Source organism: Phalacrocorax aristotelis, chromosome 1 (genome assembly GCF_949628215.1).
Source record: "Phalacrocorax aristotelis chromosome 1, bGulAri2.1, whole genome shotgun sequence".
NCBI lineage: Eukaryota > Metazoa > Chordata > Aves > Suliformes > Phalacrocoracidae > Phalacrocorax > Phalacrocorax aristotelis.
Window position 1 is genome coordinate 181,504,790 of NC_134276.1, and position 22,606 is coordinate 181,527,395.

The window sequence follows — 22,606 nt, forward strand, 5'->3', positions numbered from 1 at the left end:
GAACACACTCAGATTGCAGGTAAGTTACGGGTTATGGAAGAGTGGGTCAAGAATTCTGAAGCAAAAGCTCCCAGGTTTCAGCGAGCCAGTCACTCACAGGTAATGCTTTAAAATGCAAGAAAAACCCCCAATCAAACAAAAACCCCTTTACAGTAAATAAAGAAAATCCCTAATTTCCTGTACATATTTTCCTCTGACATTCTTTGAAGTTAACTGATAGCAGTCATGGGTACAGGACTGATTGGTAAACCTCTACGCTGATGAGCTATAGGATTTTCCCATTCTCTGCTAATTTCAACAGACCATATAGCATCCTACATTTGCGTATACAGGTCTTTTTGTTTACAAATGAATGGACTAAACTAGAAATAGTTCTATCTCCCTCAGTGGAATTACACTAATCTAAGTGTGGTGCATGGTGGGAATCTATTTTTTTGTATCCTTCCACCGCCTGCAAGACTCACATACGTTCCCAGAGGTCTGAAGGAAGTTGCCCCGCTGGAACCAGCTGTACGAATCGGTACTGCACCCACAACGGATGTGGCTTTTGAGGCGTGTTTGTTAGATTGCCTGGGTAACAAATCCTACCTCCTCAGGGAGGAATGCCCAGTAGATCTCACACAGTTTTCTTAACAGAACCAAAAGTAATTTCAGACAGGTTTCACTACATTGAAAGGGGCATTTTCTTTGCTCGAATGTTGTTCTTACATGGAGAGAACTTTCCTAGAGCAAACAGTACTGAGACTATACTTAAATAGTAATTCACCTTGTTACAGGTCAAGCCTTAATAGTTAAAACCAAAGTACCATGACAGTTACTCCTAGAAATAAATGCATTTTGAAAAGCTAAGCCATTTAATATCAAGGTTACTGAATGACAGACAAGCATTTCCAGAAAAGCAAAGGTGATGAAAGCTAAATTTGGGATCTGTTACTCAAATTCTGTGTGGTACTGAATGTCTAACCGTAAAATTGACAGCTTGGGGGGGAATGTAATTGCACTGCTCTGTCCATACCTGGGGGCATTCGCCTGCAATAACAAGAAGTATTTGATGACATATAGGATCTCAGCAGCTATCATCTTTAGTGACTCAGGCAATGATACGGAAGTGAAAAATTAGGACAAACTGAAGAACTGTAGGAAAATCTTTAGGGATTCTGTTAATCATCCAGCTCTGTTCTCACTTTTTTTACTTATGACCCCCAAAGTTTGTTATGATTCCTACCACCATTTGATGACACTTCACGTTGCAGTGTGCTTAAAAATCAAGGTTTGATGCCAAGTAGAGCTGTCCAGATCCAGCAGCTTGGGAGAGCAGAAAGGGCAGAGGAAACATAAATGCTAATTTTAATTGTGGGACTGGAGTGCCAGATGTAGTACTAACCTCCCTACAGAGGTGATGGCACTGAAGAGGCTCTGCGCTGCCCTCTATGCCTCAGGGCCCAAGGAGCTAAGGAAAAGAGGGGAGACCATCCCCTGCACTTTGCAGGGGGGTTTGCTGTTGCTTTGCTCTGCTTTTCCTCAGTTCTCCCTGATGTACCCTGGCTGTCGGGAATACAGTATGTCCTTGAACCCCCTGGGAAGACCCTGTCTCCCGGTGTGGTTGTCCTCTTCTGTACCCTATCAGAGAACTGCGGCTTTGCAATTTCAAAGTCCTGTCCTCAGGACAGCGGTTCTCTGACTGGGGAACAGTAAACACAAATGTTGCAAGGTGTTGACTGAACAGAATTTGGCAAAATGTTGATCGCGGCATGTGCTACTGAAAAGCAGGAAAATTATTGTGTCCTGGGGATGCAACAATAACTTGCAGCCTTACGCGTCACTGTAACTTTTGCTTCCAGCAGAACCACCATCTCAGATTTTGCCCTATGTTTATGAGATATCTATGAACAGTATGACATTAATTGTATGTATGTTTTCCCAGGAGAAACCCATCTGTTTAACTTCCTCAGGAAATTCTCTCTTACTTCCTTTGAAAACAAACCTAGTCACCCTTTTCCATACGCCTCCAATAAAAATAAAAAATCTCCAGCAAACTGAAGGTAAAGGAAATATGCTAAAAACTGCTTCAGCAAAACATGAACAATATCCTTTGAATCTTTACTGCAGAGGCACTTTCAGGTAAAGATTTTTCTGCAGCAAGATTACAGATAGATTTTTTTTTTCTGGTGCTTAGCTTGAGTGCAGATGTTCTGAACTTCACAAATTAAATTTCATTTCCAGATTTAGGAGAAAGAGGAAACTTAAGTGTTTTCCTTAATAGGGATACTTTCTGCACATTTAAAAAAGATTGAAAACGCTACAGTAAAATGCACCTCCTCCCCTCTTCCCTTTAACCTTAGAAAAAAAGAGGAAATTTATATGCTTAAAATGAAGCAGTTATGAAGTATTTATATACTCAATTATAAGTTCCAGCCTTCTTTTCCCTAAGCTACCAGATTCCACCTCTGCACACATAATTTATTTTTTAATTTTTAAAAAGTTTTGGTTTTTTTCTAAATTGTAATTAAACGTTCTTAGTGCTACTGAGCCAGGTCCTCCAGATGGGTTTATTCTAGTAGGCACAGAGAGATTCAGTTAGAGTTTAACTTTATACAGCAAATAATTCTTACAACAGAAATAGCTAAAGTAGAAAAATAAATCCTTTTGCTTTTGATCATAGCCTCTGGATTATGTTTCAATAACCCTGTAATTCCTGCGGGGTTAGCTGCTTGGTCTTGTGGATGTACACAACATTTTAGCATAAAACTAATCAGATTCTCAACACTGGGAAAAAAATTACATTTATAGAATCTGCTTCTTCCACCTCCTAACAGAGGGAAATACGTACGTACCACGTGTCTCATCAATACAGCAGCAATGCTGCTCTTCCCTTTCTCTCTCTCCACATACAGCTGGCAGTGATGCATTCAGCTTAGAATCAATGAATCAACCACATTAAACACCCAAAAGACTCCAGGCTCTTTAGTGGAAACTTTTTGTTTGTCCACCACAGGTCAGTCAGTGACTCTCATGAAGTTCAATACACAAACTGAACAATCCTCACCTATTCTCATACTCAGTACCAAGAACATTTTATAAAAGGAATTGTCCAAAGGACAAACAAGGGAAGGTACGTGCAAAGAGATGGTGAATGTGTTTAATTTAAAGCCTGTAACCTACATTAGAAAAATGTGCTCTTGTAACAGAAAGCACATCCATGGAAAGAAAATGGGTTAGAGCTTGCATGCTGAGAACCAAAGGCCAACACTGTTTCGTATGCGATCCAGGCTTGCTAATCTTTATCTTTGCAGCAGTATTTTCTTAGATTACAAATACTTTTGTGCTAACAATTATTTTGCTGTAAATACAAATGTCTGCTTCCTTTTGGCACTGAATTAATTTGAAAGGCGCGCTGGCGCAACTAGAATTGAATCGCTGGCCAATCCGGTGAACAAAAAGCCATGTTTTGAGCAGTTAAATCTTTTAACAGAACTCTGTCCTGATGACAGCTATTCTCTTCAGGGTTTGTCTCCACCAATGACACAGTCATAACACAGGCAGCACCATGACAGGAATGTAAAACTATTATTATAACAACACAGTGATGGGGTAGAGCCCATGATTATTGAGGCACAGGTGATGTACTATGTGATACCATGGTCCTGCTCCTCTGGATCCTGCTGATATTTTAATCTTCCCTATGCATGGTTTTGAAGTAACCGCTTTTGATTGCTGCTGAAAAGCTGCACTTCTTTTCCATGACCCTTCAGGTCTTTATCTCTCAGTTTGGTCATGGGACCCCAAAGCTGGCCCCAATATCTTGAACTGGTGTGCTGCCGGCATTTCACTACTTCACTTGTGGTCTAAATGAGAGACAAACAGTCTTCTTTGGCTTCCACACTTGCTTCATACCGCCAATGGAAGAAGGACCTCTTATAAAGTATAACTATACTGTCTTGGAAAAATAAAGTGCAATTATGAGTTTGTTCACACCATTTAGCCGAGCGGTGTTATATAAAGACGGTGGGTTTAGCTCTACAGGCTAAACCTGTAAAACTGTCAGTATTCCCTTCCGTGGGTGCAGGCATGGGTATACACCCCAGGCAGAAGATTACCATTGACCTCTCTCCTATCCTCAGTTTTCCCCCCGCCTTCTGTAATCCTGCCCACCTGACTGCCCCTCCTCTCCAAACAGCTGCACTGATTAGTCTGCCTGCTCCTCCTCACTGCAGCAGAGGGGAAGAGACAGGCAATCTGTCACTGACAACTTGTCTACGTGACAAAGCAGACAGGTACAGCTCGAGTGGAACTATTGTTTACATTGTTGTGTGTGCAATAGGATCAGCATAGGCAAGTTTTCTATAGATACACCTTCCTGTTCCCCTTCCCTATGGCAATTGTCCCAGCTCCTAACCAGTGTCCCTTATGACATCCTTTTTTTTTTTAAAAAAGTTCATTCTCTGCTGTAGCTCTTTCCCTTCCCCCTCTCTGTCTCTTCCTCTTCCTCCTTCCACACATCCTCTGAGATGGACAAGGGGCAGCTTTTGTTTCTGCTGGTGCCAAGTGCACATGTGCTGGTTGCTCTGGCTGCGTTGCCTGCTGGCCAGATATGCAGTGAGCTCACACTGCAGCTCTTCTCTACAGGGACTGTTATGCCTAATCCTTCACCTCTAACTGGCTACTAATTGTCAGGAAAATGGTAGTTATTTAACAATTGTGACACCTCTTTCCATCTGTTACATTTGCTTGAAACTGGGCAGAAGTTACTGGGAGGGACACCTGAAGGATGGTCCAACTGAAATAAGTCACAGTCAAATACACCTTCAGTTTAATACACCTAGCTAAAAGGAATCGATATAATAGAGATGCATCAAATTTTTAATGGATATCTATTATACCCAGAACTGTCAGAGTATATGTGATTAATATTTATAGCAAATGACTATTGTGTGGAAGTTTCACTGCAGGGGGTACACACATGTTTATTAGTAGTTATAAATCCTTTAGATGGAACAGTTTTTAAAGTCATTTCACAATAGAGCCCACTGAATGGCAAATATCCCTTAGCTGAAATATTTAAAGACACACTTTTGATAAGTTTACCTTTTGCAGACAAAAGATAAAGAGTCACTAAAAATGTAACATTATATCAGAAAATAATATGTGCTGACTGAAATAGTTTCTCTCTTGCCCTTCCTGTGACTGGACAAATCAGGAGAGAACAAGGAAACAGCTGGTCAAACACAGATGAATCAGAGTGAAGAAGCACACAGAGATTAAAGAAGACGGCTTTGCTACAGACCACCAGGACTGAAATCCTCCTCTTTCAAATAAGACACAATTAGGAAAGGAAGGAGGTCTCCCGCATGAAACACCTGTAAAACTTATTCCTATCAAAGGCACAGTAACGTAACAGACGTACCGTCTTCACTGGTGTGGGGCTCTGTACTAGCATCCTGGTCCACTTCCTCTAATGTACCATGTTCGCTGTACGGGCTGTCACTGAAGGGAAATAAAAGGTTGAGCAGAGAGAGAAACCACAGTATGAAAAGGATGCTTCAGTGGGCATTAAACCCCAGTCCCTTTCTTCCCCAGTCCACTGGGGAAAGTCCATTGGGGGTAACTAATGTCTTCCACACATATCAAAAATATGCCACCCCCATGAGATTATTTGAAGTTATTCTTAAAATGGTATAAAGTTATGTGCAACATCATTCTCATGACATGCTATGGATACACAATTACTGAAGAAGTCTACACACCTCTTCTTCAAACATCTTCAGCTGCTAAGAAGGTCCCAGAACCTTTGAATGCTTTCATTTATGAAAAGGTGCACATGTTGCAAAGGGAGGAAAGGAGCAGGGGGAAGGCATTGTAAGCTGAAATTTGTTAAGATGGTTCACAGTCAGAAAGCCAGTTTCTGGCTGTGTGCTCTACGCAGCACACCTGGAATTCTAGCTGCGCCTGGCTGAACACAAGGGTAGCTTCCTCCACAAAATGTTGTAGGGAACCTCATTGTAATTGCCTTTGCTTCACGTTTTTTACGGTTAACACTTTCCTATGTGAACCTAAATGTTCTTATCGTTTATCTTCATACTTCTATTGTATGCAAAAGCCATTCTGTATCACAGAAGTTATCCAGACAAGCAGTCTGATGATTTTGTTAAGAAGATAGAGGGGTAATATTCTGACTTACCAGTAGTCATCTCCAGCCATGCATTTTTCATAGACTGGGCCATCAAGTTCTTTAGCATCTGGAAAAATAGCCTCATGATGGATGATGATAGTTTTGATTATCTCATTCACGTGTGCCTGACAAGACACCTGGTCTTGTATGTCTGGAACAGGCATCAGGGTTGGCCCAAAACAAATAGCCAGGTTGTACGGATCCATCATGTTTTCATCACTGTACTGTGAAAGGCTGTTATAATAGAAAAATGAAGAAAAATTGACTTTTCCACTGTTACTAACCTTATTCTGAAAACTGGAGAAGCTTTATTTTCCATCACAACTTAAGAGATTTTCTGTTCTCCTTGACGCTTAATCCCACATAATGCAACAAACAAAAAAAGGGGATTTCTTCAATAGGCTATGCATGTTGTAAATTGAGTTTATAGCACATATATGTATATAGATGTATGTTTTCCTACACTATTATGTTGAGTGTACACTGACTTAATGAGCTAATGTAAAATGCATCAACTGCTGCTGCTTCTATCTCATCAGTGTTTATCCTTGGAGGCCCAGGTGGACTGGATCCAAAGTGGATCATGCTTACCATTTTTCATCAGACCTTGATGCGTCTGTCCCATCAACTGGCTACATAAATTAGGCAGACTGAATTGTTTTCTGGAGGTAGCTAAGTTCCTGAATCTTGCAAAGGCTCTCGTGACTTTTGGTTTCTGTTTTTACCGTATAATTCAAAATCCCTGAGCACCTTGCCTTCTGCCCACAGACTCCCACAGGGGTTTTGTCTTGGAAGCAACCAAATGAAAGGCTTTGATTGTTCTTGTTAACCAACTTTTGCAAGGTCTCCTTTCCTCCAGAAAATTAAAAATTGCTAGTTCTAAATTTTGTTTTTCAAAGAAAAGCTGCTCTTTATTCCCCCTCTTAAAAGAATTGGCATTTCTAGTAGAAATGCTGGCTTTTGAGTGGTTTTGTGCAGGGATGGTCAAACAGAACCTGAAGCACTGGGACGCCCTTTACCTCAGTGTTGTTCTGCACTCTGAAGCAGCATAGGAATTAGAATGTCTGGTTGTGTTTAAATACAGCATCATAGTCCCTTTAGAAAGGGAATTTTATAGAGCGTACATGTACAAACAATCAAACTGAAGAGGCAAACCTTCTAAATGACCCCCTTTATAACTAGCCTGGTAAAATTAATCATGCTCTCCTCTTTCTTATGCCATGATTTGTTATCATATCCTGTGTATTAATTGGAGACATCTTGTTCTACTGATTTATAAGGTGGTTCAGCCTTTTTATGCGTGCAACAACGTGTAAAAAAGATTATAGTTGTGAAACACGTGAAGTTCTGCTGGTGACTGGTAACATATGGTGCTCCCCAGGGCTCAACACTGGGGCTGATACTGTTCAACATCTTCATGAACAGCCTAGACAATAGGATGGAGTGCATATTCAGCCAACTTAGGGATAATGCCACACTCTGGGGGACAGCAGGTATGCTAAAGGGCAGGGTTACCATGTAGAAGGACTTTGACAGGATGGAAGAATGGATGAACAGGAATTTCATCAATTTCAGCAAGGGTGAGTGCAAAGCCCTGACAGTGGGATGAAATAATCCCATTTATTATTACACTCTGGAGCTGACTGTTAGATATCAGCTCCCAAGGAAAAGCACTGGCAATAGCACTTCTTGTACAAGAGGTTGGATGTTATTCAGCAGTGTGTCTTCCAGCGATGAAGGCTAGTTACTTATGTGTCTGTATTAGGGAGAGTAAAGGCAGCAGGTCAAGTGAATGGAGTATTCCCCTTCCATTTGGTGCTCATGAAGTTGAGACAAAGCCTTGAGCAACTTGATCCAACTTTAGAAGCTTTGAGCAGGATGCTAGACCAGATGAGGACAAGCCATGAGGTCTGATGACTTCATGTGGCCAAGCAGGCCTAACTGCATATGCAAAAAGCAGAACTGGATTTGCAGAAAGTCAAACTATGGGAATGTCTTTCCTGTGGATGCACCAGGAGCAGTTTGGAGGCATATAAGATTTAGCCTGCTTTCTGAATTGCATTCCTGTGGAGACCACAGATACAGCTAACGTGATCATGGAACAAAAACAACCTCGTATAACTCTGGTCAATCTGTATATCTAAGTAGAGGAGAAGCTGCGATATAAACGTATGAGATATTTACACAGTGTCACTATGTAGGGATGAATTAATGTTTTCAATGAATGGTTATTTTCATAAAGCTTTAGATTTCTGCCCCTCTCTAAAATATTGCTGGAAAGTGGTTCAGAAATTACTAGAAGAAAGGAAATGTGAACAGCTGTGAATACAGGCACGCACACATAACCTGGCCGCAAAGATCCTGTTTCTATAGGAACAGACAGGATGGATGAAATGGGGAAGGTCACAAAGGCAGAATGAATCAGCAGAGGGCAAATTTAGAAAAAAAAGAGGAAAAAGGCAATATGAAAACAGATATAACAGGAAACAGACAATATGGCAGTGGAAAGAGAAAAGCTAGAATCAGGACAAAGTGCACAAGAAGCAAAATTTGCAGTGAAAATACTGTGGTCAGCAAAACCGGAGAGGGCTGTGAAGGACTGGAGGGAGAAACACAGTGCAATTGCCCAACCTGTCTTTTATTTTCTCTTTGAGAATGAAGAAGTTTTTCTGGGATGATGAAGACACGAACACCACTTTGCCTTTCTCACACAACCCTCCGTGCAGCAGCTGCCTGTGTTTTGCAATGTGAGAACCAAGCTACTTTATATCAAAGCACACACAGGGGATGTATGTTCTCTATACTGGTAGTCCTATTAAAAGCAAATAGAAGCAGCAACACAAAAACTCGCCCTGTCAATGCCTGGCATCAAATAGGTAGCTTGTAGTGCCTGCGCTGCTTGAATATACTGTTTATTTTTCCCATCAGGAGATTAAAATCAGCTTGAGATAAGGAAAAAAAATGCCACTTTTAAATTACATAAATTATTTTCAATGTAGTTACAGTTTGTGTTTGTTATTTTTCTTACAAGCTTATTCTGTTATCAGCTTTAATGCTGTAGCCTGCGCTCCCCATTTTGGACAACACTTTAATGCATCTTATTACAACCTTGCTCTGTTTTGGACAAACGGAATTTTAATTTGAATGAAAACTAGTGTTTTCCTTCTATTTTCACTGCCAATTAGAGGATCATCTTTTATGGTAAATGGAGCTTAGATGTAAATTCTATGTAGAGTATGAGTAAGCCCAAAGAACCTCAATACCAGCAGAGGAAGGCAGATAAAGGTATGCTACCTTGGGGAATGATAAAGCACTTACTGGTTGAGGAAGGCGAAGAGGTATCTCATCACTATAAGGACAGACCTGGGCAAAGTAAGGAGGAGTTTGCGGATGTGAAGAGCCCTCTCATAGAGATTGTCTATTCCTGCAAACAGAAGAAAGTATTTTAAGTTCCCTTTCATATGATGGTCTAAAAGAACATGCAGTCAGTTTACTCAATTTACTTTGACTCTTTACCATCACACGTTCCTACCCAATATCTTCTCATTTTGGCCTATTAGAAAAATAAGATCTAAAAGTCCTTCTCCCTCTCATTAAAACCACACAGCTTAAAAGTAACATCTTTAAATATAAGAAGTCATAAATCTGCCTAAGTCAAACCTTGTGCCACTTGCTGGGCTAGACAGCTCACAAAACCACAAGATCAGTACATAAATCCAAGGAACCAAGGAGAGACATTCACCATCAGTTTCAAATACAGATTCATTCTCTTTATTTGAATGTTCATATCAGATATAATAGTCCAATCACAAAGCTTCTCTAATGAGTTTTCTTAAAAAAATGTCCAGCTATAACTCTCTTAATGGCAATGTAGGAGAAAGGCTTTATGTTTTATAGTGTGTAAGCAACAAACACAAAGATCACATGTATTTTCCCAAATGATTTTATAGCAGTCAACCAAAATTCTTCTGAAGCAGGCAAAACAAGGTCAGCTTGATAAAAGCACCAGTTCCTAATATCTTATAACAAGGATGCATTATCTTCTATGTTGGTCAGAAAGATTATGTGGCTCTGAGTGGGGTAGTGATGGGATAAAAGGATAATTGTTTTTCAAAATAAATAATATCTCTATTTTTTACTCAATGTGTTTTCTGTGTAAATGACCCTTAGGAACAACCTAAAATTTCAGTAATGCTTTTATGTCAGCCAAGAAAGAATGCTGCAAGTAACAACGTCTTGGGGAAATCTTAACACACTACATGAGAAATAGTGTCCAGTGGCACTGAAATAGATAATAAACAATTTGGAAATGAGAAACAGGAGCTTATTCCAATAGCTGAAGCCATTTGTACCACAAAATGTGATATTTAACGGTACACATTTAAAGTAAGTAATTACATAAAAACATGCTAACTGTAAACAGAGCTCCTGGTGGTTATTTGTGCTCTTTGGCATAGCTATTTCTACCAATCAGCATTTATTTGTAGATGCAAAATATGCATTGACTTATGTTTCTTAGAAGAACAACTGGTGGCTAGTAATTAGTGTTTTGGTTCCAAGAACTAAGCGAAAGCAAAGCGTGTCAGCAGCAAGACTTCTGCTCACCATGCAGAAGTTCTGTACTTCATTCGGAAACGCCAGTGTAGTAAACCAAGGGGAAAAACCTGTTCCCACACCTGCATTTATGGGAGATCCCACTGGCTCAGCACCACTAGTGTGCTGGGGAACAGAAGATTTTGGGATGGGGTGAAGCTCGGCTCCTTGGAAGTTTCTGCAGAAGAATGGCCCTCCACTGCTTGCATGAAGGAAGCCCATTTGGACTGCGGTATTTCCTGTGGGAGCAGCAAAGTGAAACTCCTGTGGGAGGTAAAATCCTACTCCCTAGCAGAGCAGCTGAAGGCTGGAACAATGTCCCTGGTGAGATGCCACTAACTGCCGCAGACCTGGTGGGGAAAAGGACTGCTGACAAGTTGTATAATCTACAACCTAATGAGTCACACTGAACCCAAACCCTAGCTGAAAATCAGTTCAAGCCATTACACTTTCTCTAGTGGAGTATGTGACGTGAAATAAATTTTTATGTTTCTGTTAAAGCTGGACTGCATGAATCAAGAAGTATTCCTGGTTATTGGTTAAGAACCGGAGTCCGTGGCAGGGATGTGCTAAGCCTGGGAGCTGCTCGAGATCAACCCCAGTTCTCTCTTTCCAGCACATACCACGTCTTGGAGATGTCAATGCTACGTACCCTCAGTTCTGCACTGTACTGCCACACTGCTGTTCTGCACAGTCCACAGACATCAGTTTTAGCACAAGGCCTTTCTCCACCTGCCTAAGCTAAGCAACTCTCCAAAATCAAGTGGAAGGAGCCTGACCATGTCTTCAGTTCCCGATCTTCCAACAAAAGCAGCTGCTGTTACAGCTAGCGGCGCCTTGTGAGTCTCCAGCTCAGCTGCTGTTCCCCAACAAGCCTGTCTCTGGGTCTGTAGCTCTGGGTGGTTTTCAGCCTGCGTGCGTGTACACAGGTAGATTTTCTATGGAGTGGGGCTGAAGGAGGAAGGTCCAAAGGCACTTTGGTTACATCTTTCAACACTTCCACCCCAGCAGCACTGCTGTGCAGTGCTGTGGCACACCTCCTCTCCAGCCTTTCAGCCCCGTGTGCTGGATGTGGGAAGCTGGAAGAAAGTTATGATGCAGCACCAGGACCTGCCTTCTGCATTAAAGCCTTTCCTGGCTAATGCCTTTGTGCTGCAGACCTGCCTTTTCCAGCCAGTTCTGGAGACCAGTCCTGGACCAGGTTCAGTCATCGCTGAACTCAAATCAGACCCGAGAAATGCACTGGCCAGGCTCCCAGGTGGGTCGAGCGGCTCCTTCCAGAGGTGTGCTGCCTATCCAGAGGCAATAGCTCTGTCCAAACTAGCGAGCTAAACCAGGATGGGGCAGTCTTGAACACTGGCAGGTAGCTACCACACAGCAGTTATCACACTCTCCAATGCGCTTGTGGTCTGTGCCAACTATAACTCTTCAAAGCGTTTCCTGGACATGGTTCACAGGATGCATGAGGCAGGAACTGGTCCCAGTAGGCATCACGGACACAGCAGAGTAGGTACAGAGAATCTGGCTGTATGGCCATGTGTTGAGCTATCCCAGCTGCCCTACTAGCAGGTTACCTCTATAATGAAGGAGTTGCAACCTATACATGCTGGAATGAAGTGCATGTATTTCCAATACCTTCCTGGTAATCCACTCCCAGTTTCCATGAAAGCCCCTTTATTGAAAATCCAAACTACTGCCAAGCGGTAAATTCACGTGCTTTCCACGTTATTTCAGAAGGCTTGTTCTTCCTTCTCAGCTCTGATTTGGTTTAAAGGAGATAGGTAATAGTGTTATGTTTTTGCATGCTGCTTTTAAATGAGGAGCCAAATTTCATAGCTGGTTGTGTGCGTGCAGTGCATGAGTGCTTGGTTACGCAGGAAAGAAGGAATGAATATAGAGCAATCTTTCTGCATTCAGGCAGAAATAATTGGCAGCTCTTCCGCTTCCCATGCAGAAGGAAAAAGAAAGCATTGCTTTGCGTCCACCAGATTTGCTGAAGAGAGCCTCGGGGCAGAATGGCCATCCAGGCTACAAGCTGGTTGCTGCGAGAAACCACTGGCAATCCCAATGCTGCAGAAAGATGGTTGTCTCCTTTTTCACAGCACTTCTGTTGGAGGCCCTCTTTTCATTACTCTTATTTTCAAGAATTGTAATTATCCCTACCTCAGCGACCTGTGAGGTATTACCTATTTCTCAGCTACGAAAACCGAACTGCCGATATTACATGACTTGTGCTAATAATGCAATTAGCTGCCAAGCAGAAATAGAAATTAGGGGATTTGAAAACTGGTTCATTACTCTAATGATATGATGAGACTCACATTCCCAAACACAAGCAACAGGATGAGCCTCTGGCAAGGCCAAGCACACTGGGAACTAGCATATTTTTTCTGGCTGTGGAGTGAGGGAGGGAAGGCAGATCCGTGTGAAGGACACATGAATATCAACCACAAATCAAGACAACTGTCATGTAAATTTCACAAATAGAAATGGTTGTTATTTTCTAGTTACCAGATCGCAGAGCACAGCAAAACTTTTGGAGCTCTGGTCTGACACACCTGCCTTCCAGACCTGTCTCAGCCACGGGGGTCAAATCCATAAGCAGGGGAGTTCCCTGCCAGCCAGACGAGAAGGTGTTTGGTGTGGGAACACTGTTCTCCTGTCAAAGTGGAGCTACAGTGCAGTCTGGAGCGCCAGAGATATTTGTGGGGTGAAACAAGAGAAGGAGAAGAGGCCAGCTTCTGGGGCTTTGTGATTACAGCACTCTGTGGAAGAGCTGGGCACCTGTGCTCAGAACTATTAATGCATTTTTATCAGACAATAATGGAGCAAAGCACCTTAATAATATAAGGAACTTGGTTTTCTGTGTATCCATAAAATTATCTAGGCATCTAAGCGCCAGAGGTGTTTGGGATCTAAGGAGCCTCCACCCGCTACTACAAAAAATGAAAAACAGAATGCTTGGAGGACTCTTCAGAGACCATTTCAATCTACAGTCTCACCCTATGACTTCACCTTAGTCACCTCTGAGAGATGTCTGTCCAGCCTGTTCATAAAATCCTCCAAAGAGGCAGATCACAATCTCCACAAGAAAATCTGTTGAGGTGCAATCTTGCATTGCTCTTGGAAAAGACTTATTGATGGTCCCATGGACTTCCTCTGCAAATGCTCCCTGTCCTTGAACTGGATGAATGAATCCAGCTGAGACTAATGTCATTGCATAAATGAAAGAATTACTTATCAGCTAACTGCCTCTGTCAGCCACAGGCTAAGGACCAGTTCTCTAAATAGCATTAGATAGGCATAAATCCTGGCTACTCAAGCCTTAAAAGGTGTGATCTTCAGCCTCCAAGAACACTGGAACCTGTTCTGGAGAGGCGATGTCACCTTTGCTTACTGCAGAGACACACAGAATCAACGAACGTCCACTTTTCTCTTCCATGAGAAACAACACATTTTAACCACCTGATAACTCATGATGAGGTTTTTGCAAAGGCAGACTCTAAAGTGAAACAGATCAAAAGTGAACAATCTGCCTCAGGAGAGTACAGGAAACCTGAGAGGGGAGAAAACACAATTACTAACATAAGCCCCAAAATACAAATAAAACAAAACTGAATTATAAATTAAGACAGGGATACATTAATCCTAAATAACATTAAGAAAATGTAAATTGAAGTTTAATTAAGCAATAATCCTGATGTAGTGGTGCATGTAAAAGACAATAAATATTCAAATATATAAATGCAGTGCTTTGGTCATGGAGAACAAAAGATTTCTGCAAGACAGCAACTGCTGGTGGTTCTGAAATATTTTGGGCCAATTGGACAGCTATGTGCCTTTATCACTCTGGTTTAGTAAAAATGCTACAAAACCACTATAATTTTCCTGGTTGTGGTTCTACATGTGGCTTCTCCTGCCCTGGTGGTGAGACATGGTTATTCAACAAGGAAAAGATTCAGCCTGGGAGCAGTCAGAGCTCAGAAACCCAAGTTCTGGACTGTGTAAGTTCTAACACCCTCTGTTAACAGGCAGCCTCCATGGGTCAATCTGAGAAGTAACAAAAGAAATGCAAACATTTAGCAAAGGGGAGATATTATGGATCAGAACATGTGGAAGGAGAAACCTGGTGTCAGCAGTGAATGAATTGTGCTACGCTAACAGCCAGTGCTGTGCAAGCTAAGCATATTTCACAGGCAAAGGGTAGCACACGGGAGGAAGGCGAAAGCAAACAATGGTAATGTGAGCTCTCTCCTTTAGGATCACTGTTTTGAAGGATAAAATCCAATGTGGTATCTCTGTGTGGGGGTCACTTGCGACTTCCACTTGGAGTGGCGCCTACTAGTAACAGAGTGAATGCCTAATGCGTATTTTACACACCCACTGAACGTCAAATGGGATTGAGTTACACATGCAGATGTAATTTTTATGGTCAATTTGCAGCTGACAAGTAAATGACATGAATATGTATTAGTGCTGAAGTTAACAGTTTGTGCCTCCTTCCACTTTGGTAGATGGGTCCAATCCAACTCAAAGACATGTATATATTAACTCAGCAATGCCACTTACAGCTCTTTCAGATCTGTTTACGAACATGTTACTGGAGGACAAACACAACGGTCTCCACTGTCGCTTAGGGAGGGAAACAGTTGTTGCCATTTTGTTGAAACTTCTTCAGGAAGAGTTGGCAATTCAGAATATAGTTTTTAAATTTTTTTAGGTAATGGGCAATAGTCTGGAAAAGCAATAAAATAATTTCCTTCTGTAACGTTTATGCCTTTAGGTAAATGGACACTGCTGGCAGCAAGGGACTGAAATGATGAAAAATCAGAAGGAAAAAAGACATAAGTTTTCATCCATCATGGCATCTTAGTGTATCAAATTTAAGGCAAGGAGATGAAACCAAGAAAGAATGTAACGACCTGAGCAGAAGCTAAGCTGTCTGGGTAGCTGAGATGTGTCTGCTGCTGCATTGCACAGCTATGTATGTAAAAGTGGTTCACGTGTATAAGAACTCATACGAGGGGAGGAATTGCAGTTCTCCAGCAGCAAAGGTAAATTACAGCCAGCCCTCAGCCCATCTTCAGTACCCTCTGCCTCCAAGTAACTTCTGTTACAAATATTTCGCTCATGTTTGGCCCAGCCTGTTTCTACAAAGGGGCAGAAGTATAGTGTAACTCTCCTCCCTTCCCCCCAGCTTTTTTTACCCTCTGGATTGCTGAGGACTGCTGGGACCAATAGTAGCCGCTCCTTTTGCTGAGAATGCAGAATTATGGCCCATAATCAGATGGATTCTTTACGTTCTGACCTACCTTTCATGCGTGCTCTGGAGAAGTCGTAGTTTGGCCCAAATTTTATCTAAACCAGTTCACAAGCCCAAACAGAATAACATTGTTCTCATGAGTCTAATTAACACAAATTGCCCTAAAAGTCACAGTCATTTTGCACTGTTCCACTGTACTTGCAAAAGGGAAAGCATTAAATCACAATGCTCTATTTCATTTGGAAATATATGCATAAATGCAAAGGAATTCCTCAGTAGCTGTACTGAGGAAAGGTTCATTTTGCAGCTGTAGCCTCAATTATGCTTGACATCCATAACTAAGTACTTCAGTTTCAAGGGGTTTTTCACTGGCAACATTACATTTCCATATAAAATGTGTGACATTCTGCCCTTTTACAGTTTTATGTGAACATTAACTTTATGAATTTGCTTTCTCCCTCCCCCCTTTTATAACAATTTCTGCCAATGATTAAAAAAAAACACACTGGCATTTATCTTGAAAAAACTATTTGAAAACTACTTAATGTTTATTTCTGTTTATCAGATGGTGAATGCAATATGAATGAAGAGTATTCAAGCCCTCTTAATTAAAAATGTGAAAGCTTTCTGGACTTTAGGTATCAACTGTGATCTAAAGAAGTTACAGTAATGTGTGTTCTCACAGACGAAAGGGAGTCTGGCCCTGCTTCCATCAACATGAAGATCAACGTACTTAGTATGTGAGGCCAGATCAGCACAGAAAAAGAAATTACTGCAACTATGACAGGTTCAAAGCCTTAAGTGGGAGAAAAATCTTGCCTAGAGTGTCTTCCTTTTTGCAAGATATACAAAGCGTTAAGATTAATAGTTAGCAATGGGAAGGGTCTTTGAGACAGACAGTTTTTGATAGTATGTACAACATAGGTTCTATTTAAACTAAATGGTGACAGGTAGTATATTCTGAAATGCTTGTTTTTTTAAAAAAACAAACATCTTATTCCCTGGAAGAAGTGGGCCACTTAACAAAGTGCATAGTACACAGCTGTAAAAACACTCCACCTCAGGCGTCTCAGATAATCTGAAGATGCAGACACACTGTTCCCAGCGTGCGGTTCTGGAGCTGGCTGCGGGTGCAAGGCACAAGAAAGTTTCTTTCTCTGCTCACACCACATTTAAAACCCCCACCGCAACAACACAAACTAAACCCAACGCGCTCAAAGAGAAAACCCCTTTTGTCCTGCCATGTTCCAAACTTACCTCTTCTCCCTCTGCTGAAGGAAAACATTGACGTGCCATTTCAGAGTGCCCTGAAAGATAACCTTGTGGAAACCAAACCTAACAACAACAAAATCATCCTCCCCTGGCTTCCTCCAAAACCTTCCAGAAGCAGATCTGGGACTCTTACAACACGTTATCAGGAAGAAAATCCTCTGTTTTCTTCTGTAACAGCAATAGCAGAAGTCAACCCTAGCAGAACTATTCATTCATTACACCTCTTTTTGACAAGCTGTTGTAGGTATGATAATCCAAACTTACGACAGCCTCTGAGAACAGTAAGCCTAAACCAGGATCAGATGTCAACACCTCTTTCCCAATAACTAGCCCATTTAAAAATGTGGCTGGGACAAGGAGTTTGCTCCAGGCATTTGGTTGGTACTGATTTCAGCTCTGCTGGATGATACTATTATTTAAGAAAAAAAAGTTGTTGACACTTTTGCAAGAAAACAATCCACCGCCTGCTTTGAACGTGCAATAGTTGGACATCCTCTAAGGAAACAAAGGCCTAGTGCTAGAGATCTAGTATTCATTGCCATTTTCCTTAAAGTTCTTAATAACAAGAGACCATTTTGGGATAACTGAACTGGATCCCTCTCAGACAGCGATGCTCTGAGAGGTTGGTGAATCTCTCCCACCTGTGCAGGTGCCATGTACATATATTCAGACCATTGAACTTCCATCCCTCTTTCCAAATACCTTGTCCTGTCTTCAGAAGCTTCAATGGTGAACAGAAACTCTTTGAAACCATCCAGGTTCCTTGGAACACACTTAAAAGGTTGTTTTGGGCAAGTATTTTTGTATCTCCAAAGTGCTTACTTGTGTAATCTCTGTAAGCCGAATACTCACTCACTCACGTTAAACAATTCTGTTAAGAGGTCTTCAACACAGCGGAGTGCAATACCATCTCCACATATAAGAATGCCCATTTTTATTTTTCATAATGCTTAGTCAAAATAAAAAAGTCACAAAGAGATCCAATGGGCAGAATCTGACAGCAGAAATTTTGAAAAGGAAATCTGGTACAAATGTTTAATAATGAAAGAGATTAATAATTTGAACATCTTATCCAAGAATGTGGTAGGTTTTCTGTCGACTGAAGCCATTAAATCAATAAATTTTTCCAGCAGACATGCTTTAATTCATCCAGAAGTTACGGAAATCAGTGCAGAATTATTGGGTAAAGTTCCATCATCCCTGCCATGCAGAAAATCACTCAGTCAAAACGATCCCTTTTTAGATTTCAATTTCTATGACTCACAGACATTTTCTGGGCTGTGGCACCACAGTTAGCTAAAGCTGAACTCAGGCAGAACCAACAATACGCTTCCTAAAGAGACAATGTCCCCCTCAGCATCAAGGATCAGACAGTTAAACTGCACTTTTGAGGTCCTTCAGGACTCCTCAGTACCACCAAGTCTGTAAATAGAGACAGCTGCAGAAAATCCCGCAAAAACCGAAACACAAAATATTGCACATAGACCTGGTCACAGCAATCCATATATTTGTAAACTCCAGGCTGAATTACTGCAATCTTCCCTATGTGGTAAGGAAAACACACATGTTGGGTTCCCCCAGCAGGGAGCAGAAAAGCCCATCTGATGGTCAGCCCAGGACACTGCACACATCGATCTGTGGTCCTGCCTGCTGGGCTGAGACCCCTTTGCCAAAACAACACAGTTTGGAGAGAGTCTGCCCTAATTAATATCCCAAAGGACTGGCCCTCGCTATCTGTGAAACTGCCTCTCTCTCCATTCGGCTGAAGCAGGCAAGTTACAAAGGAAAGGTTGAAAGGAGGAAACTCTTCCACAAAGCTAGCACCTCTGACCACTTCTAATGGACCCACAGGGAACAGTAAGCCTACTGATGGTTGGCTTGGCCTCACCCCTCCTCAACATCTGCTAGGATCTGTGAACTGGAAGTGGTTTTGTGCATGCCAGAGCGATTCATCCACTGAGAGCTTCCTAAATTACTACAGCCTCTTTGTGTCTGGCTACGAACACCAGCACTGCACAGACCCACACAATGCTCCTCCAAGGCATCCATTACAACTTGTGTGTTGGAAGGCAGACCAGGCTCTTCCACAGACAACACTCAGCTGGTCCCCTCCACTCCTGCACTAGTTTTCCTGCAGGTTGGATTGGAGGTTTTAAGCTGAGCACAATAAAGGTCCAGAACTACACAATCAAGCAGTTAGTTATTTATTCACTAGTATGACTCCAAGCTGTGGGGCATGAAAACCTCTGTGGGAAGTAACATACTCTGTTTGCACAGTCATGACTTCATCTCCTTCTGTCTGCCCCAATGCATGAAGAAAAATAATAGTATGTTTAAATTTAACTATATCTTGTATACCAAAAGATATTCTTCCTGCCCTATTAAACAAAGAGTTGTACTGTACATAAATCCCACTGGAAAAAGGGAACAACCACAGCTGCGAGTATGACTAATAACTGACCCAGACTGTTACAGATGGCAAACAAATTGTCTCAGAAAAATCTGTGAGGTTAGCTCTTTTTTCAGGCTGCTACTGTATATATGAAAGTAAAATTCTACTGAGAAAGAAACAGAGATTTCTACTTACTGATACAAGAAATAAGATCATTAAATCTTTCCTTAGGAAAGACAGGATTTTCCAGCCCTCGGAAATAGAGCTTCAGTACTCCAGCAACTGAGTTAATGTCATGGTTACTTTGGTCATCTGCCAAAGGATTTTCACCTTAAAAAGTAAATAAAGTGAATGAAACACACATGCAGGAGCATTCTTACATGCAACATTTTTATAAGTGAGTGACATTTTGGGGGTTTTTTGTTTTTAGTGTGTGGGAGGTGGCAATGCAAGCATTCAAGTAAGATAATAAACACTGATTTAGAAATCCCAGTCTATGATTAAACCAAAACTGGCAGCCTAAATAAAGCTTCCTTTAAATTACATAACCTAGTGATCTCTTAGGTCCTGAACTTCCAACTACGTATTTATGGACATGTTGTGATTTGCCGTTAGTAAAATAAAGAAGCCAAATGTTCTTAATTGAATAGGGTTTTTCAGACTATTTTTTTGGGAGCTTACTTAAAGCAAATCGAGTTAGATAACTCTTTGAATTGGAAATCTGTCATCATTCTGAAAAATTAAAACATTCAGGAATATGTGCAACCATTTTGTCAAAACACTGTATAGGAACTGAAACCTCAGCCATGACTGAACTATGTGTAATTTTAAAGACTTAACCTTTATTTTTAAACATTTTAAACTTCAAAAATGTATGTATCTTCCAGAATAACACTACCTAGGAGAATCAGTTAACAACAAGGCAGACTTAAAAGCTGGAGAATAGGAGGATGTGGCTTCACTTAGCATGTAAAAACAGCTGCTTCACATATCTTGTCAAAGATGAGATCAGGTTTAATAAGATACATAACTAATCCTAGGGAGAAAAATACTCTGCATATCTTTTCATGCTTTTAGTCACAAGACTTATTGCTGCAAGGGTTTCCTCATTAGCAGATGATCTTGAAAAGGTTTTTCTGGAAATTAAAAAACCAGCTTCTAAGACCCAAGAAAAGAGAATGTAAGACTTAAAAAAAATTGTGACAAGCATTGTTTTAACACAACTGGGGGATTGCTGCATCCTGGCTCCCTAGCAGAGCAATCCTAGGCTGGGTGTTGCAAGCCACTCATGTTTAAAAAGCTGTTTTCACTTCCTGGTATCTTTCCCATAATTCCTCCTCTGGGACTGAAGTCTCCTTTGAGAAGGAAAACAGTGGCTGAAAATGGAACGACCCTTTCACAGGCCATATTCTCATTGATTGTGATGCCACTTTGGCAGAGGGACCAGAAAGTTGAGCACTCGTATTCCAGAAGATCAAGTAACAGGGTTGTTAAATTGCATTAAGTAGCCTCTCAAATCTAATTAAAAACCATAATCTTTCCTTTCTGAGAATCTTTAAAATAAAATACAGCCAAACTATTATTTGCAGTTTATCGTTAACAGAGACTAAAGTTTACAGTTGATCCAAGAGTCATATGCCTTGTCTAACAAAATGAAAACCAACCTCAAGCTCCTAGGACATAACAGGGGAGAACTATGTACATGTCATCATTATACTTCATCTTTAAGCATATGATGGTGCAAAGTTTTAGGTGCAGTACACAAAGTACAAAAAACCTGCTTAAACAGCCAAGAAAGTAATTAGAATTTAAAAGATTTTTAAATGTCAGATATTAAGGTGCTTGAATAAATGAAAATGCAATTACCTCTCTCAAATGAATTTTTAATATCGTTGACTTCCACCTGGGAACCAGATACTCTGAAAATTCCCTGATGCTGAAGACCTGCAGCAAAGATGGGAGACAGTGGTGAGAAATGAATCTAATTTTTAAAACACTTTTAACCTCTGTTTTAAAAAGAAAGCTGTGAAGGTAAATGCATTATGCAAACGATACACAAAAAAAGCCAGGGCAATAATGAAATGACACAGTATGTTTCAGAGCTTACCGTATAAATTGATAAATCTGATACAGCTTTCCACGATGAGAGGAATGACTTGTCCTGAATCCTGGAAAAACAAAAGCAGGAAGAGTGAACTGCAGACCAGAAAGACAAAAATTTCCTATTCTGGACTGAATGTGAAAGTGCATTTTCTTGGTCAATCCAGATGGACATACAGTGCTGGCAAAAAAGCACATAAGAAAACATATAATTTCTAACAGAGTTCTCTTCCCCATTAGAGAGGGAGGGAAAGGAACAGGTGAAGAGAGAAGATTATGGTTCTTCATTAAAATAATTGAATTGGGATATTCAGAGACTTCATTCTCTACCTCTGCCACTGTATCTGGCTAACACTGTATGTGACATCTAAGCTCATGCATGTGTTTTAGATTTTTGAAGCAAAATGAGTTAAAGCAGTGAATCTGCCTTTTTAAAAGTTTATTATTAAGAATATTAATTCATGATGAAGATGATCTCTCTGTATCCATTTAACTTACCTTTCTTTTCCTGGGGGCAAAAATCCTACATGGACGTAATTACACAGCACCTAATTCTTTTTTTGTTTTGTTTTGGTTTTTTTCCCCCCAAAATGTTGATCACAAACAGTTGACAAACCCTTTTCTGGACCTGCTGGACTATCAGAAAAGTTCCTGGAGAAGAGCCATCAAATGACATAAATGACATTGCATGGGGTACCAGGTGTCTCTCTCCTGATACAGCAGCATGTCTACAGCATATCTTCAGTGGAGGTGCTTTAATAAAGGAGCAAAAATGCTTTTTATGATAGGGGGAAAAGATGACTATACACTAAGTTTT

The 22,606-nt window shown here is 41.0% G+C and overlaps 1 protein-coding gene across 4 annotated transcripts in view; it reads right to left on the reverse strand.

The window, feature by feature from the left end:
* SRGAP1 (SLIT-ROBO Rho GTPase activating protein 1) overlaps positions 1 to 22,606 on the reverse strand; it is a 152,589-nt gene that overhangs the window by 8,368 nt on the left and 121,615 nt on the right. For all 4 annotated transcript variants that reach the window (XM_075080924.1, XM_075080922.1, XM_075080923.1 and 1 more), the window contains exons 13-18: positions 21,797 to 21,857; positions 21,556 to 21,633; positions 19,885 to 20,019; positions 9,488 to 9,593; positions 6,179 to 6,403; positions 5,405 to 5,484 (exon numbers count right to left, since the gene is read on the reverse strand). In XM_075080924.1, the coding sequence (XP_074937025.1) occupies positions 5,405 to 5,484; positions 6,179 to 6,403; positions 9,488 to 9,593; positions 19,885 to 20,019; positions 21,556 to 21,633; positions 21,797 to 21,857 (685 nt within the window). The remainder of the gene's footprint in view (positions 1 to 5,404; positions 5,485 to 6,178; positions 6,404 to 9,487; positions 9,594 to 19,884; positions 20,020 to 21,555; positions 21,634 to 21,796; positions 21,858 to 22,606) is intronic.